This window comes from Cavia porcellus, unplaced genomic scaffold (genome assembly GCF_034190915.1).
Source record: "Cavia porcellus strain 051 isolate PalLab524CR breed Dunkin Hartley unplaced genomic scaffold, mCavPor4.1 scaffold_3, whole genome shotgun sequence".
NCBI lineage: Eukaryota > Metazoa > Chordata > Mammalia > Rodentia > Caviidae > Cavia > Cavia porcellus.
In genome coordinates, this window is record NW_026947486.1 from 18,683,839 (window position 1) to 18,700,176 (window position 16,338).

General features: G+C 43.1%; 2 protein-coding genes across 7 annotated transcripts in view; one reads left to right on the forward strand and one right to left on the reverse strand.

Moving 5' to 3' along the window:
• Nucleotides 1-2,836: 2,836 nt before the first annotated feature.
• Ndufb11 (NADH:ubiquinone oxidoreductase subunit B11) lies at nucleotides 2,837-5,710 on the reverse strand. Of its 2 annotated transcripts, none has more exons than XM_063245544.1 (3): nucleotides 5,229-5,710; nucleotides 3,210-3,340; nucleotides 2,837-3,099 (listed from the first exon to the last, which is right to left on the reverse strand). In XM_063245544.1, exons 1-3 carry the CDS (start codon nucleotides 5,433-5,435, stop codon nucleotides 3,021-3,023), a joined length of 417 nt encoding a protein of 138 aa, XP_063101614.1. In that variant the 5' UTR covers nucleotides 5,436-5,710; the 3' UTR covers nucleotides 2,837-3,020.
• Nucleotides 5,711-5,928: 218 nt separating this feature from the next.
• Rbm10 (RNA binding motif protein 10) overlaps nucleotides 5,929-16,338 on the forward strand; it is a 28,853-nt gene continuing 18,443 nt past the window's right edge. For 2 of the 5 annotated variants that reach the window (XM_005000229.4, XM_005000230.4), the window contains exons 1-2: nucleotides 5,929-6,241; nucleotides 7,954-8,095. In XM_005000229.4, the coding sequence (XP_005000286.1) occupies nucleotides 6,172-6,241; nucleotides 7,954-8,095 (212 nt within the window). In that variant the 5' untranslated portion in view covers nucleotides 5,929-6,171. The remainder of the gene's footprint in view (nucleotides 6,242-7,953; nucleotides 8,096-16,338) is intronic. The other 3 variants (XM_013144293.3, XM_005000232.4, XM_003462544.5) reach the window with 2 other exon arrangements.

Genomic DNA, 16,338 nt, shown 5'->3' on the forward strand with positions numbered 1-16,338 from the left:
TGCTGTTGTAGCACAAAAAATAGGGACAGGTAACATGTAGACAAATGGGAATGACTGGGTTCTATGACAATTGACTTACAAAAGCAAGAAGGTAGCCTTAGTTTCCAGAAACAGACACATAGAATCCAGAAACAGACACATATATAAAGGTACAAATTTTGATACAAACTATAGACATAGATATGACTTATGATAAAGGTGGCACTGAAGAGCAAGGAGGAATGAATGGTTTTTTAATAATATATAGGTCTGACTGACTAAACATATAGAAAAGAAATTGACCCTACTTTATACCATACTTAAAAATAAACTCCCCTTCCAGTACAAGTATACATGTGAAAAATCTAAATGATACAGCTTCTAGAAAACTGTATAGAACATATTCATGACTTGGGGGCAGAAAAAGTTTAAGACCCAAAAGCAATAACCACAAAAGAATTATTATTTGGGTTGTGTATCAGTCAGCACCTACTAGAGAAACAGCATATAGGACAGATATATATGCTGGTCATGGTGGCACACTGCTATAATTCCAGCACTCAGGAGGCTGAGGCAGGAGGATGCTGCAACTTGAAGACCAGTGAGTTCAAGGTCAACTAAACGGCACAGCAAGAGCCTGTCTCAAAAAAGAGCTATATAAATATACTGTAAATGGACTTACAAGGTATCTTTACAGTGGCTATCTGCAGAGTCAGGTGTGGAAAGGGGCAAAATGGCTGGCTGGGTGCTGGGGATCTGAAGGAACCAGTCAAAAATCAAAGGCCTGGAGCTCACTGTAGTGTTAGTCCCTATCAGGAAGTGTTACCCCCTATTTTAAATCAAAGAGCCTGCTCTGGGAGCCAGATGTCCAAGACAAAGGCAAAGACTGGAACTCTCCCTGAGAAATAGAGGTGAGCTTTCCTTCTTTATTCCACTCAGGCTACAAGCCTATTGGTTGGTGCTATTCACATCCAGGACCTTCCCATCCTCAGTAAGTCCAGTCATACCCAGAATTATGCTAAGTTAATCAGCGGGCGTTTCTTACTTACATTGACACAATAGTTAATTATCACAGGTCACATTAAAATTATGCATTTTTATTCATCAAAAGATAGTTTGGGGCTGGGGATTTAGCTCAGCAGCATAAGCACCTGCCTTGCAAGCAGGCAGTTGTGAGTTCGATCCCCGGTACTGATAAAAATGAAAAAGACAAAAAAATTTAAAAAAAGATAGTTTGGGCTTGGGCATGGTAGTGCACGCCTATAATCCCAGCAATCAGGAGGCTGAGTCAGGAGGATAATCATGAATTTGAGGCCAGCCTAGATTACAGTGAATTCAAGGCTAGCCTAAACTACATACTGAGGCTCGGTCTTAAAATATAAATGAAAGATAGCTTGTGATAAAATGTTGGCAATGTGAATCATTTTCTTTTTTTTTTTAATCGGTACCGGGGATCGAACTCACGACCGCCTGCTTGCAAGGCAGGTGCTTATGCCACTGAGCTAAATCCCCAGCCTGACATTTTCAAACTCAGAAAATATCTCAAATTCCTATAAATGAATTTTTTTTTTCTTAAACAGGGTCTTACTATGTACATGGCTCAGACTGGTCTCAAACTGATGGTGATCCTCCTGCCTCAGCCTCTTGAGTGTTAGGATTATAAGTGTGTGCCTACCATGCCTGGCCCTCCTACAATGAAAAAAATTTTTATGAAAATTTTAAGACAGAAAATGTAATAGTAAATTAGACAAGAGACTCAAACACATGATCAAAAAGAAATATCCAAATAATCAATAGGTACCTAAAAAGATGTTTAAATCCATTATTTATCAGGAAAATGTAAATTTAACATACATTAGAGGTGTACACCTGTAACTCCAGCACTCAGGAGGCTGAGGCAAGAAGACTGATGTGAATTTAAGGCCAAACTGGGCCTCAGAATGAGATCAGGACCAGCTTGAACTATATAGCAAGACCACGTCTCAAAAACCAAAATCAAGAGCCGTGATGGTTCACATCTGTAATCTCAGTATATGGGAGGCTGAGGCAGGAATTTGAGATGTATGTCTTGAGCCAGAAATTACCCAGATTTGGAGCAGAATGGAACAGAAAGGCATCCAGACTCATGGAGACACAAGAGGCAGAATCCCCAAAGCCCACAGAGAAGGGAGGGGCACCCATCCTCAGCAGTGGAAAACCCCTGCTCCTACCTACCACCCTCAATCTTTGATGGCCAGGATGTCTTTAAATGTAGGAGGGTCCCAGCAGCTTGTTTCTAAGAGTCTGCTACTAGTTTCTTCCAAAAACTTCACCCCCGTACAGAAGAGCCCTGGACCACCCTATAAGAAGCCTGGGCTATTTTGAGGCAGGGAGGCCATGTGGGAGAAGATGGAAGTGCTAGGCATGTGGGTGGAGAATCCATCTGGGATGCCCAGCTTGACTGCATTTCAGATGACTGTAGCCCCAGCTCCCATCAACTGCAACCACCTGTGACCTCAAGAAGAGCCAGTCAGTTGGGACCACACAGCCCACAGGGTAGTGACAGATAATACTACTTTGTGCCAGGTGTGGTGGTACATGCTTGTATTCCCAGCACTGGGGAGGCTGAGGCAGGAGGATCACGAGTTCAAGGCCAGCCTGGGCTACAAAGTGAGTTCAAGGCCAGCCTGAACTGCATAGTGAGACCCTATCTCAAAAAGGAGAAAAAAAAAACTACTTTGTGCTTGTAAGTCACTAAGCTTTTGGTTATTACACAGCAACAGATAATCAAAACATCCAGGAAAGGCTGCGATGGCTTTTAAAGCTTGTGACATTCCCATCTCCATGTCCCCTTAACAAAAGCAACAGAAGCCAGTCACATTTTTCAGTCCCTTTAATTATGTGCCCTGAGGAGTGGGTAGATGGCCTGCAGGGGGTAGGGAGGTGGCTTTCCTTGAGGCCCACCTGGTCAGTCATCGTCTGGCAGCTGGATCTTGCTGGGGTCAAAGCAGTTGGATTCCATGAGGGGGAGGCCGTTGGCCTCTCGGTATTTCACAAGCCTCTCAGCTTCTCGGCAGGCCCAGTCGTGCATCCTGGAGGTAGCAGCGGCAGGGGCAGATGTCCCAAAGTTTCACTGGACACCTATCCCACTCCCCAGTGGTATAGAGACAGGATATCCAGTAGAGACCCCTCCAACCTCTACCCTGCCTCTGCCCCCATCCTTCCCGCTCTCACACACCCCCTGCACCTACCTGTAGTCTGGCAGGTAAGCCACAAAGGTGGTCCCAAAGACGATGACAACGGAGAAGCCAAAGAAGAAGACAGCACGCATGTTCCAGACATCTATGGTAGGGTCCTTGTCAAAACCATGAGAGTCTGGGTTCTGTGGAAAAGGAGACATCAATGAAGGCTCCCTGCTTCTCCATAAAGCCAGATGCTATCCATAAATAACCTGATTTCCACTCAACTCAGTCTCTCCTTCTGCATTAAATTTGTCTTCTTCTATTCTTTAATTTTTTTTTCTTTTTGAGATAAGGTTTCACTATGCAGTTCAGGCTGGACTTGAACTCACATTGTAGGCCAGGCTGGCCTCCAACTTGCTGGGATCCTCCTGCCTCAGCTTTTCAAATGCTGAGATTACAGGCATGAGCCACCACGTCTAGCTTGTTCTATTTTTAAAACATGTTACATTGCTTGCTGAAGTTCGTTGAATAGTAGCTGGTGGAACCAGTATTTGAGCCTCCAGTTACCAGGTACCTATGTTGTATTAATAGCAGAGACTTGGGAGTCAGACGGCCGGGGTTGGTATCCAAACACTAACAGTTACTTGCCTGTGTGACCTTGGGCAAGTAGCTTAACTGCTCAGTACCTCAGTGTCCTCATAAAATGGGAAAATTAATAACGTATTTAAAGAAATAAGATACACCTTCCCACCACAGAGCCTTTGCACTTGCAGTTCCTGCTGCCTAGAAAGCCTTTCCTCCCAGCTCTAATCATGACTGGCTCCATCTCTATCTCGTCATTCAAGATTTTGGCTTCATCAATTCCATTAGGAGGTACATCCTAAGTCACTTTTTCTCTTAAGTTGAACCACAGGAAACTGCTGTTTTTTATGTTTTTTTTTTCCTAACAATTTTATTGGTACACTTTAGATATACATAAAACTGATATTTTAATTGGTCAAAAGTGGTTACATATTGACAATTTCCTATGGTTGAACCTAATAAAAAAGAGGTTACATATTGACAATTTGCTATGGTTGAACTTAATAAAATACTACCAAGTCAACTTTTCATCCACTTATTCTATTGCATCTTATATAGCTAAGCCTCTGAAAGAGAGGCTAAGTATCAGGTTTTTTTTCTTTTTCTTCTTCCTTTTGCAGACCAAACCCAGGGGCACTCTACTACTGGGCTACATCCTCAGCACTTTTGAGACAGGGTCTTGCTAAGTTGCCCAGGCTCGCCTGGAACTTGCAGTCCTTCTGGCTCAGCCTTCCAGGTAGCCGGAACTACAGTTGCGTGCCACTGCACCAGGTACAACGAGGCCCTTTCAAATACACAAACTTCTCAGTGAGGCAGAAAGTGGCAGTAATCCCTTCTAATGCGAGTAGAGTACTTTAAAAGTGTCAGCTGTTGCTATGAGTGTTTGATGCAGTTAATTACAAGAGGCAGGTGTATCTTATTTCTTTAGATCCGTTATTACTTTTCCCATTTTATGAGGACACTGAGGTACTAAGCAGTTAAGCTACTTGCCCAAGGTCACACAGGCAAGTAACTGTTAGTGTTTGGATACCAACCCCGGTCGTCTGACTCCCAAGTCTCTGCTATTAATACAACATAGGTACGCGGTAACCGGAGGCTCAAATACTGGTTCCACCAGCTACTATTCAATGAGCTTGGGCAAGCAATGTAACATATCTGTAGAATAGGAATAGTAACATCTCTACCTTAAAATTGGTTGTTTCACAGATTAGACGAGTTAATGTACACAAAGTGTTTAGAACAAAGGCGCGCAAGTGGCATTGCTACAATAATCAGGGTTTTTGTAGTACCTCGACTACATTGTTTCTAATGCGTTTGATGTCTGTAAAACAAAACCAATCCCAGCTCTCGTCCTGAACGAAGATACCAGGCCACAAAGTTGGAAACCAAAATAGGCAGCATTTCCAAGTCTTGGATTTAGTCAGTTGTCTTAAAACGTCCTCTAGATGCCGCTTCGGACAATCCCCAGCTGACCCCTCCTATGTCCCGGTTCCCCTTCCCTCTCACCTTCTCATACAAGTTTTCTTCCTTGGGTTCTGGGTCCTCCTGCCATTCTGAGGCTGGTTCTGGCGCCCGCTTTCCGGCTATAGTGGATGGAGTGACCACAGCCCTGGAAGCGCTGGATTGCCAGTTAACGCGAGCAGTCAGGAGCCCACGCGTCGCCGCTGCTGCCAAAAGGCGACGAGCGCAGAAGCCTAACAGCCCGGGCGCCATGACAGACAGTGCTGCAGAACCCGCGGGGCGGGAACGGAAATGCGACTATGCGCAGCTGCAGTTGATGCTTGTGCGCTTGTCGCTCCGCCCTCCCCGCACTAAATAGGTCCTGGATCTGAGTTTGTTTTTTATTGAATTGGGACACAAGGAGCCCTCTCTCCTTTCCATATCATGGCCTTATGGGGCCAATCATTCTCTCAATCGGGCTAAGGAATTTCGTCTTGATAGGTGTGCTCATTTCCTTGATAGGAAGAAAGAGATGACATCTGGGTGGCCCTTTGGGGAAAGAGGTGGAGCTTCCGCTTGTCTTTCAACTTCTAAGGAAGCCAAGCTTCTAAAAAGCGGGCCTTGGGGGATCAGCCAATAGCTACGCTTTTTCTGGACCTGTGGGGCGTTCACGCCGAGAGTGGGGAGGTGGCATGCGTTTGCCAATCAGAGGAGGCCAGGGCTGGCCGATGACAGGCGGCGACCAATAGACAAGGCCGGCCAGAGCGCGCTCCCTTAGTAGGTGGATGGTGGTCGGAGCGCCGGCTCCCTTCTCCTCGTCGCCATTTTGTGCTGGTGATTGCGGCCGGCGTTGAGTAGGCTGCAGTGACTTTCCCTGGGAGGGCATCGCTCTTGGCTCCTCTCCCCTCTCCCGCTCCTCCCTTCCGCCTGCAGCCGTGGACTTGATTGTGATGTGCTTGGGCCCCTGCTGAGCTGGGAGAGTTGGAAGAGGTGGCAGCGGGCCGAGGTGATGCCTGGGAGCCCTCTCTTGACAGCCCGGGCCGAGAAGGTGAGCGTCGACGCTGGTCGTGGGGGCGGAGGTAAGGGACCCGGGGCGGGGGCAGGGGCGGAGGCGAGCAGGCGCGATTGCGGACTGTGGGTCTGGGATCGCGGCCGGCTGAGGGAAGGGTGCACGCGCGGGCGGAAGCGGGGGTGGGGGGCTCCCCCCCAGTCTGAAAGCCCTAGCGTGCGCGCGATTTGGACACGGGCTGGGCGCACGCGGGTTGGGGGAAGGGAGAGACGAATGGGAGTGGGTCGCTGAGGAGTCCTGCGGTTTACTCCATCGAACTTTATCCGTGGGAAGCCGCGTGTCTGTGACTTTCGTTTGTGTCCACTGGAGAGCGGGGTGCTTGCTGTTCCGTGTTACTCTGGCACTTTCTGTCCGTGGGGAAAGGTTCTGTAGCTCCAGTCCTTGTTCATGGGGGCGGGGAGAGGGAGGGACGAGACAAAGTGACTCCAATCTTTATCCTTGGGGTGTGTATCTGTGACTCCAGTCCTTCTCCATCAGGGGGCTGTCTTGTTACAGGCCCTAAACCCACTTGGTGAATGCGGAGCCGCGTACGGGGAATTTGTATGTGACTTTTGCCCGTTTTAGGGGACTGTTGGTATCTGCAACACTTTGAAAGGGGGCTCGCTGTGTGATGATGGACCTTATTTGAGGGTTCTGTGTGTGGTTTTGGCTCCTAGTCGTGTGGGGCTTCTTGTCGTAACCTGGCTTCTTGTGGCTACCAGTGTTAGCCTGTCGCCCTTTTGCCACAGTTCTGTGGGGGTTTTGTGTCTCACTCTCAGCCACTAGGGCTCCTGCATGATTCTAACTTCTCCATATGGGAAGTAATTAGCTCTCGCTGTCTGTGACTTGAGGAGGAAGACAAAATTGGTGTTTATATGTGTATGGAAGAAAGGCGTGGTGACGACCTGACGTTGGGCAGGTGCTGCAACTGTCTGGCTTTACCTGATTTCTGTTCAGAGGGCGGGGCCAAAGATTCTGGGATAAGTTCTGCCCCCTGCCTGGGTCACATGCTTCTTGGGACTCCCTTCGTTCTTACAGGCAATCCTAAGAGGTGAATTCACCGCGCCTCCATCTCATCAAAAGGACACAGTGTTTCAGAACAGCCTGGGAAAGGGCTCCCTTTGCCTCTGGAAAACTCAGCCTCAGATCCCTGAGGTTGGAGCCACCTTGGGACCAGGCAGCACATCAGGGTGGGCCACTTGCAGTATGAGGGCCAGGAGCCCAAAGAGGTGGCAGCTGTCCTGTTGCCAAGTTAGCCACTTTACACACACCCAAACAGCTTTTCCCCGGATTCTGTCTGTCTTGTCAGGGGCAGCCAACATCCTGTTAGGAAAATGAAGTGGACAGGTGGAAGGAGCCCTTTGAGGGCCAGGGACTTGAAGTCATTCAGCTCTGTGGGCAGCCCTGCAGCAGCCCAGAGCTTGGACTTGTGTGTCAGTCTCAGGTGGCAAAATCCCGATCCCATAGTGGGTGGTGCTTGCCTCTGCCAAGATGAACCCCCTCACCTCCAATGAAGGCTTTGCTGTTTCCTAGGGCAGTGGGCACTTGCCTCCTGTTTGTGGGAAAAGGAAGATGCAAGCTACATAGGGGCTACCTGCCTGCTCCAACACACAGGAACACTAGGAGGTGGGAAGCAGTGTCCCTGGACAAGGGACAACAAAGAGCCATGACAAGGGGTGGCTCACAAGGAGGCCCTCTCTGCCCCAACTGCCCTGACCTCTTTCTTCCTTCCACTCTCCCCAGAGTCCCTGCAGGAGGCATCACCCAGGCTGGCAGATCATGGTGGCAGCAGCGGGGGTGGCTGGGAAGTGAAACGGAGCCAGCGGCTGAGGAGGGGCCCCAGCAGCCCCCGAAGGGCCTATCAGGACATGGAGTATGAACGTCGGTAAGTTGTGGCTTCCACCCCTCCCAGGTGCCTATGCTTATCTTGCATGAGAGCTGGCCCAAGAAGGTGCTAGAAGAGGATGCTTGGGCAAGGGAAAGAGTACAGCAGATGAGTCGTTTCTTTGTAGCAAATATGTATCCATCACCTGTTGTGAGCTAGGACTTGTGCTAGCCTCTGGGAGTACAGTGATGAATGAGACAGATTGTTGGTGCTCAGTGTCTCATGGGGGAAAGTAGGCAGGTAACACGTGATGACAATTAGCTTGAAGAGTACACGTGGTTTGATGTGAGAGTGGGGAGGCTGAAGCTCAGCCTTCCAACTTGAGTGACCTGGATAGGCATATAGGACCATTAACCAAGGTGAAGGTAACCACTGTAGGAGGAGAAGGAGCAGGAGAAGCAGAGAGATAGCAAGGATGTAGCTTGGAGTTTGAGAGATGGATAGGAGTTGCATGATCAGGTAGGAATTTGCCCAGTAGAAGTGCTATATTGGGCAAGCCAGATCAGAGAGTGGGAGATACTGGGGACTGAGTTGGCTACAGGTGGCATATTTGTCTTGGAAGAGATAGTTACAGGGTTTTCATTTTTTTTGCTTTTTTTTTTTTTTTTTTTTTTTTACCGGTACCAGGGATTGAACTCACGACTGCCTGCTTGCAAGGCAGGCGCTTATGCCACTGAGCTAAATCCTCAGCCCCAGGGTTTTCATTTTTGTTTTGAGATAAGTTCTTTCTATGTTGCCAAGGCTAGTCTCAAACTCCTGGGCTCAGGCAGTCCTCCTGCCTCAGCCTCCCAAGTGCTGGAATTATGGGTGTGTGCCCACTCAGCGTTACCCTTTTTAACATGTAGAATAATATTTTTCCTGGGAGGTGAACCCAAATTTGAGATAGGATACTTATATAGAGTTAGTCTCTCGACCTTCATTTAAAATGTTTTTTGAAAGACATTTGATTTTTGTATGTCTTCACCCAAAGTGCTCTGACCATGTCCCAGTTTGAGAAGGTGACATACTGGCCTCAGGTTTATTACTAAGTAAGGCTACTGGCTTGCTTTTGACTTTTAAAGAACTTGAAGTACAGATGTTTGAGTTAATTACACTTTAGTTCAAGGGAGGTTTTTATCATAGGTCAGTCACTACAAACCTTCCTTCTGCTGTTTCTCATTTTTCTCAATTTCCACTTCTGTGGGCAGCCGCTCTGTGGTACTTGATGTGTACCCTAAACTAGGTAACATTTCAAGTGTGCTTTCAATTTATACAAACAGCATAGTGCTACAGTCTTGTTTTGGATCCTGAACTTCATGGTTTTAATTCTGCCTGTAATGCCATGTGTATATTAGTGCTTTGCCTCTAATTGCTCCCAAGGCCCCGTGGGTATTCTTACTGTAGTTTACTTAATGATTTCCCCAAGGATGGATACCTGTTCTTAATTTGATATGCTAAAGTCGCTACTTTTTTGGCTTATAATTTGTGCTTTTAGAATCTTTTGTTTTGCTAGCCTACATCACATAGATTATTTTATTTTATTGGGTTTTTTGATACAGAGTCTTGCTGTGTAGCCCAGACTGGTCTCAGATTTGCAGTGATCCTCCTGCCTCAGCCTCAGAGTGCTGGGATTACAGGCATATGCCATCACACCTAGCTACATAGATTAGTTTACCCTATCATTTTACCTTTCTCATTCAGGTCTTTAATTCATTTATATAAGGTAGGTTCTGAGTTTTCTTCATGTAGTGGGCAATCTGCCCAGTGCCACCTCCTGAATAGTATGTTGTCTCTATTGATTTGTAGAACCTCATCTGATTTTAGTTGAGTGATCTAATTTGTTCCATTACTCTATTTGCTTATTCTTTTCTTGTATGCCAGAACCTTACTGTTATTATAGTAGTTTTACAGAATGTCTTACTGTTCTAGTTACAGTTGTTTTATGGAATATTTGCTCCTTTTTAAGTTGATTTAACCATTTGTGAAATGTATCCATTATGAACTGCAAACTTAGTAATTAAAGTAAAAATTTTAAAAAGAGTTTATCAAGGAACTAGGGTTGTAGCTCAATGGAAGGAAACCAATTTTGTTTCAAATAGAAAAGCTTGTCTGCTTAGCAACATGAGGCCATAGATTCCATCCCCAGCACCTCAAAAAAAGCTTAAATCAAATCTCTCAAAAATGCTTATCAAGAATTTTGACCAAGGTGGTACTGGATTTCCATATTTAGAGAAAATGCTATCTTTATAAGTAGTCATCCAAGACCTATATGGAATGCTTTAAAATTTGTGGAAAGGGCATAAAATACGAATAAATGAAAATAGATTTTGCCTATTTATTAAATGAACATCTAGGTAGATACTCATTATTTATAAAATACTTTCCATCCTGGTATTTTCTGGGATAGAGAAAAGCTGTTGGCATCTGTATATTATCCCATTTGTACTCTCCTGCTGTTTCTATAAGTTCATTGTTTGCCTGTAATCTCCGCACTCAGGAATCTGAGACAGGAAGATCATTGTGAGTTTGAGACCAGCCTAGGCTACAAAGTGAGCTTAAGGCCGGTCTGAACTACGTAGTGAGACCCTGTCTCAAAAAGACAAAAAAAAAAAAAAAGATTGATTGTTGATTCTGATGGTCTTTTTGAATACTGTAGTTCTAGATATAGTCAAGTGCTTCATTACTTCACTGTAGCAATATCTAGGGCACTTCCTACCTGGTTAAATAAGTATCATTGAGAGAGGCTGGGTGTGTAGCTCAGCTGCAGAGAGCATGCCTAGCATAAGTGAATACATAAATAAAAATAGTATCAATGAGAGCAAGGTCTGATTGTACAAGCCTGTAGTCCCAGCACCACTGAGGAAAAGGGATCTCAAATTTGAAGCCAACCTGGTTAGTTTACTGACATAGCAATACCTTGTCTCAAAATTTAAAAATAAATTAAGAGACTGTGAATGTAGCTCTGTGTTGGCCCTGGGTTCAGTCCATAGTACCACACACACACACACACACACTCACACAAAGTAGCATTAGTGATTTGGGGTATACAAATTAAGATTTGCTTTGACTGGTTTAAACAGAAAATCCAATGACTAACGGCTTAAACAAGATGGTTTAATTTTTCTTTCCCATAAAGGCAATTTGCAGGTTGGCAGCAAGTCTGAGACTGATAGGCAACCCCTTCTATGTAGCCATCCTCAGCATGTAGTACTCAGGAAATATGAAGAGGGAAGGAGAATGAAAGGGCATGCTTTCTTCAAAGAATGCTTCCTGGAATCCTGAAATTTGTATGTAATAAATAGAAATGTGGGGGCTGGGGATTTAGCTCAGTGGCATAAGCAACTGCCTTGCAAGCAGGCAGTCGTGAGTTCGATCACCGATACCGATAAAAACGAAAAAGATAAAAAAAAAAAAAAAAGAAATGTACTTCCTATTTGCTAGAAGTTAGCCACATGGTCTTTATTTTGGATAGCCATGTACTCAACTAAATACTGGGAATTCTATAATTAATACTGCTAAGGTCCAGGGCTGGGAGTATTGCTCAATCTTGGAGCATATGCTCAGTACATGCAAAGTCCTGGGTTTGATCTCCAGCAACTCCTCCACCCCAATTGAGGGATGCCAGGTACAGAAGGCATTTAAATTTTGTCCCTGATCTTACATGAAATCTGCTTAAAGTTTCTCCGTTAAATATGCATTACATTTACAGTAAACATGTACACTAAATTGATATAGTATAGCCTTTAGTAAATCAAAAAAGATCTCTAATCTTAGTTTGCTAATGTTGATCATAGTGTTGGGCTATAGCTCAGTGGTAGGTTCCTTGCCTGCTGAACAGTTTAATAATCATGTGCTTTTTTTCTGTTATCATCCATTAATTTTACAAATTGCATTAAATCACATCCTTGGCATTCTTGAGCTATGCCCTGTCAATTGTGGTTTGTATGTGTTTATAACTTATTATTTCAAAAAATTGTCAAATTTACAGAAAGTTGAAATATGAACTCCCATCTGTCTTCTACCTAGAATCACTAACTGTAAATATTGTGCCACATTTATTACTCTGTACACATGTGCGCACGTGTGCACACATTCACACAAAAATTAGGATTTTTTTTCCTGAATCATTTGAGTTAGTGGTAAATGTGACCTTTTAAGCCTGGCAACATGCATGTCCTTAGAGCAAGGACTTCCTCTCTATAATGAGTATACTTATCAGGGTCAGGAAATTTAACAGTGAAATAATGCTTTTATATACAAAGTCCATATTCTTGTATCATGAGTTATCTCAACAGTGTCCATTATAAGCTGGTTTTCCCCAATTCAGGACATAGTCGAAGATCACAAATTACATTGAGCTACTTCGTATTTTCATTTTCCTTTAACCTGTAGCAATGATTCAGTCAGCTTTCTCTTTTATGACCTTGACATTTTAAGGTCAGGTGTTTCATAGAATGTTTCTCAATTTGGCTTTTCTAGTGGTTGATTATTCAGGAATTTTTGATGGAAAAACTTATTTAAGTGATTTATTGATACTTTAAAACTGCTATACCCCAAAATTACCTTCTTTGTGTCAAATATTCTTTTATTTCAAAAATAGTAATATATATGCTAATTTATTTCATTGGTACAACTAATTTTTCTTCACTGATAAGAAGTTTTGTGCTATTATGTGTTTCTTTGTGAGAATCTTTTTTGTTGATTCTTACTCTGAGTAACTCCTTTGAAGATAGTGATAGTATATTAACTATTGTTATTCTCTTATTATTTTGTCATAAATTTTGTTTTATCACAAAATAAAAATTAAGGCTCCTAGATTCAATTATCTATTGTATTAGTTAGGATATTTACATCTGTGTTACCTAAAGTCAGTCTGTAATTTTCTGTATTTATCTGGCATTGAGATCAAAGTATCTTATGACATAAACTGGGCAGCTTTTACCCTCTGTTTTTTGTTTTAATGAGACAGGGTCTCACTATATAGTCTAGGATGGTCTTGAACTCACTGTGTAGCCCAGGCTAGCCTTAAACTCAGTGATGCCCCTGCCTCAGCCTCTTAAGTGCTGAGATTGCAGTGTGACCACCATCTCTTTATTGGAGAAATTTGTATAATTATTTTTACCTTGACAAATTGGTTGAGTTCCCTTTTTTGTTTTGTTTTGTTTTTTTTGAGATAGGGTCTTGCTGTATAAACCAGGCTGATCTTGAACTGTGTAGCCCAGGCTGACCTTAAACTCAGCCAACCTCTTGCCTCAGCCCCCTGAGTGCTAGAATGACAGGCATGTCTCGCTGTACCCTGTTCTAGAGCTCACTTTTTTTTTTTTTTTGAGATAGGGTTTCATTGTGCAGTTCAGGTTGGCCTTAACACTCACTTTGCAGCCCAAGCTGGCCTCAAACTACCACTGATCCTCCTGCTTCAGCCTCAGCTCTCTCAAGTGTTGGGATTACAGGCATGAGTCACCATACACAGCTAGAGCTCCCCTTAAAAAACATCTGGGTTTTGTTTTTGTTTTTGTTCCTTTGTTCTGTTTTGGGGGTTGTTGTTTCTTTTTAAAAAATGGTGCCAGCCGGAAATTTAGCTTAGTGACATAAGTGCCTACCTGGCAAGTGCAACATTGTGAGTTTAGTCTCTGCTACCAAAAAATAAATAAAAGTTAAAATGGTGCTCATACTCAGAACTCAAGGCTTCCTGCAGGCTGAGCAAGTACTGCATTGCTGAGTTGCACTATATCCTTAGGCCTGGACCTCATTTCTTTTCTGGACCTCAGTTTTTGATGAGTATTTCATCTTTTCCACCAATTTTGACATTTTATGTTTTTCTGTTATAAAAGAAGTCTGCCTTTGGAGGGTGTTTTTCATGTTTATTCAGAGTGCTCTGTGGACAATTAAAAATATTCCTCACTATTCAAATGTTTCCCTCCTTAGTTTAGATAGCAAGAGCTCTGAGTGTACAGATTGTGTTTGGATCTTGGTATCCATTCAGGATTTCATCTAAGAACACAGGGGGCTGAGGATATAGCTCAGTACTTGCATAGAATACTTGCATAGCATGTATGAGGCCCTGGATTTGACTCAGTTATTGAATTCTGATGACTGGAGTTCAAATAGCAAAGTATACCCACAGTAGCCAAACAAAAAGTATCACACCTAAAACCTTTAAAATACTGTCACCGACAGCGGCTTCTTGTCCTTTGCTGTTGTAAAAAAAAGCTGTGGTAAAGAATGTTTCTGTACACGTGAATATCAGCTTTAAAAACAGCTATCATGTTTAATTCCCAGAAGTAGAATTGTGGGTCAGAGTGTCTATAGATTTTTAGTTTTGTCAGCTATTGCCAAATTTGCCTCCCTAAGGATTGTTCCATTTTTATCACTACCAGCAGTATGGGAGCATATTTCGCATACAGCCTTGCTGACAGAGTGTGTTGTCAAACATTTGGACTTTTGCAAATCTGTTAGGTTAAAAATGTTCTGTCACAAATGTTCCTTAAAGAAAAATTCTAAATAATATATGCATATATCTTCCCCTCCAAGAGGCAGAGTTAATTCCTGTCTGAGTGTGGGCTCTTATTAGTGACTTGATTCCAACTTATAGAGTATGGAAAGGGAAAAATAGAAATTTTAACAAAGTAGAAACCTGGCAGACACCACCTTAACTAGATGCCCAAGACAGGATCACCAGAGAGAAGTCATGCTTCTGTGTGTGCCTTGCTGTGATATGGTCAGATAGATCTTACTTCTGTTGTATGCTGTTTGAAAATGAAACTGAGAGGCAGGAGGATCCAATGTTTGAACCTTGTCTGGGCAACTTAACAAGACTGTCTAAAATAAAAAAAGGCTGGGATGCAATTCAGTGCAAATGCCTTGAGTTCCATCCCCAGTACTATTAAAAAAAAAAGCAAAAAGCCATAATAGTCTCAGCTCTAATCCGAACACATCATATAAAACTAAGTTGAGGGGGGCTAGGTATTTAGCTCAGAGGAATAAAATGCCTGCCTGGCAAGCTAAAGGTTGTGAGTTTGATTCCCAGTACCAAAAAAAAAAAAAAAAAAAAAAAAAAAACCTAAGTTGAGGGACAGTCTCTAAAAGATCTGAACAGTGCTTTCTAAAACTGTAATGGTCATTACAACAATACAAAAACAAGAACTGACAACTTCATAGGCTAGAGGAAACTAAGTAGACATGATGATCAAACAATATGAGAAAGTTGATCGAATCCCAGTAAAGTCTATATTTTAATTTCTTAATTTTGACAAATGTGCTATAGTTCTCTGAATATTACAGGAAGCTGGGTGAAGGACATATAAGGACTCTGTTATAATCTTTGAACTTTTTGGTAAATCAGAAAGTATTTCAAAATAAGATTCACTTCATCAAGATTAGAAATGTTTTAGTTATTTTGAGATGGAGTCTCACTCTGTGGTTTAGGCTGGCCTCAGACTTATATCAAGCCTCCTGCCTCAGCCTCCTAAATGCTGGTATTAGAGGCATGTGCCACCATACCCAGCTAAAATTAGAAACTTTTTCTTTTGGAGACATTTATGAAAAATTATAAATTTTTTACTCTTTCTAAAAATAGTGTTCTTTACACTATCAAGAGAATAAAAATCTCACAATATAAAAACATTTGCAAATCATATATACAGTAAATAGATTACTATCCAGGACACACAAAGAACTCTTTTTTTTTGTCTTTTTTCTTTTTATTGGTACTGGGGATTGAACTCACGACTGCCTGCTTGCAAAGCAGGCACTTATGCCATTGGAGCTCTTTTTTATGTTACATGTTTGTAGTATATAATGATCACATTGTAGGGAGTTAGTACATGTAGATTATGCACCTTTTTTTGATGTTTTGAGACAAGTTCTCACTGTAGTTCAGGCTGGCATTTCTCACTGTGTAGCCCAAGCTGGCCTCAAACATTCTTCCTGCCTCAGCCTCCTGCATGCTGGGATTGCAGGTGTGCACCACCATGCCCAGCTAGATTATGCATTTTTACATCTTCTCCCTTCCCTCCCCTCTAAAGAATTCTAAAACAACCCAATTTAGCTCAGTAATGGCATAGCCAGCACTCAGCATGCTTTAGGACCTGTGCTCATTCCTTAGCACCAAAAAAAGAGGGAAAGGTCCTGAATAAACATTTTCCCAAAGCGGAAAGGGGAAAAAATATATATGGTGCCAATAAGCACTGGAAAGGCTACAAAATAGCAAGTGTTAGCTAGTACTTGGAGACATTGGGACCCTTGTGAATTGCTGGTAAGGATGT

Bases quoted from the DNA above. Each gene is read 5' to 3' on its own strand.
- Ndufb11 (XM_063245544.1), bottom strand. From the start codon at position 5,435: ATGGCGCCCGGGCTGTTAGGCTTCTGCGCTCGTCGCCTTTTGGCAGCA. The intron at 3,341-5,228 runs GTGAGAGGGAAG...CCTTTTCCACAG, and splicing joins AAGAAAACTTGTATGAGAAG to AACCCAGACTCTCATGGTTT. The intron at 3,100-3,209 runs GTAGGTGCAGGG...GGAGTGGGATAG, and splicing joins GCTTACCTGCCAGACTACAG to GTGTCCAGTGAAACTTTGGG.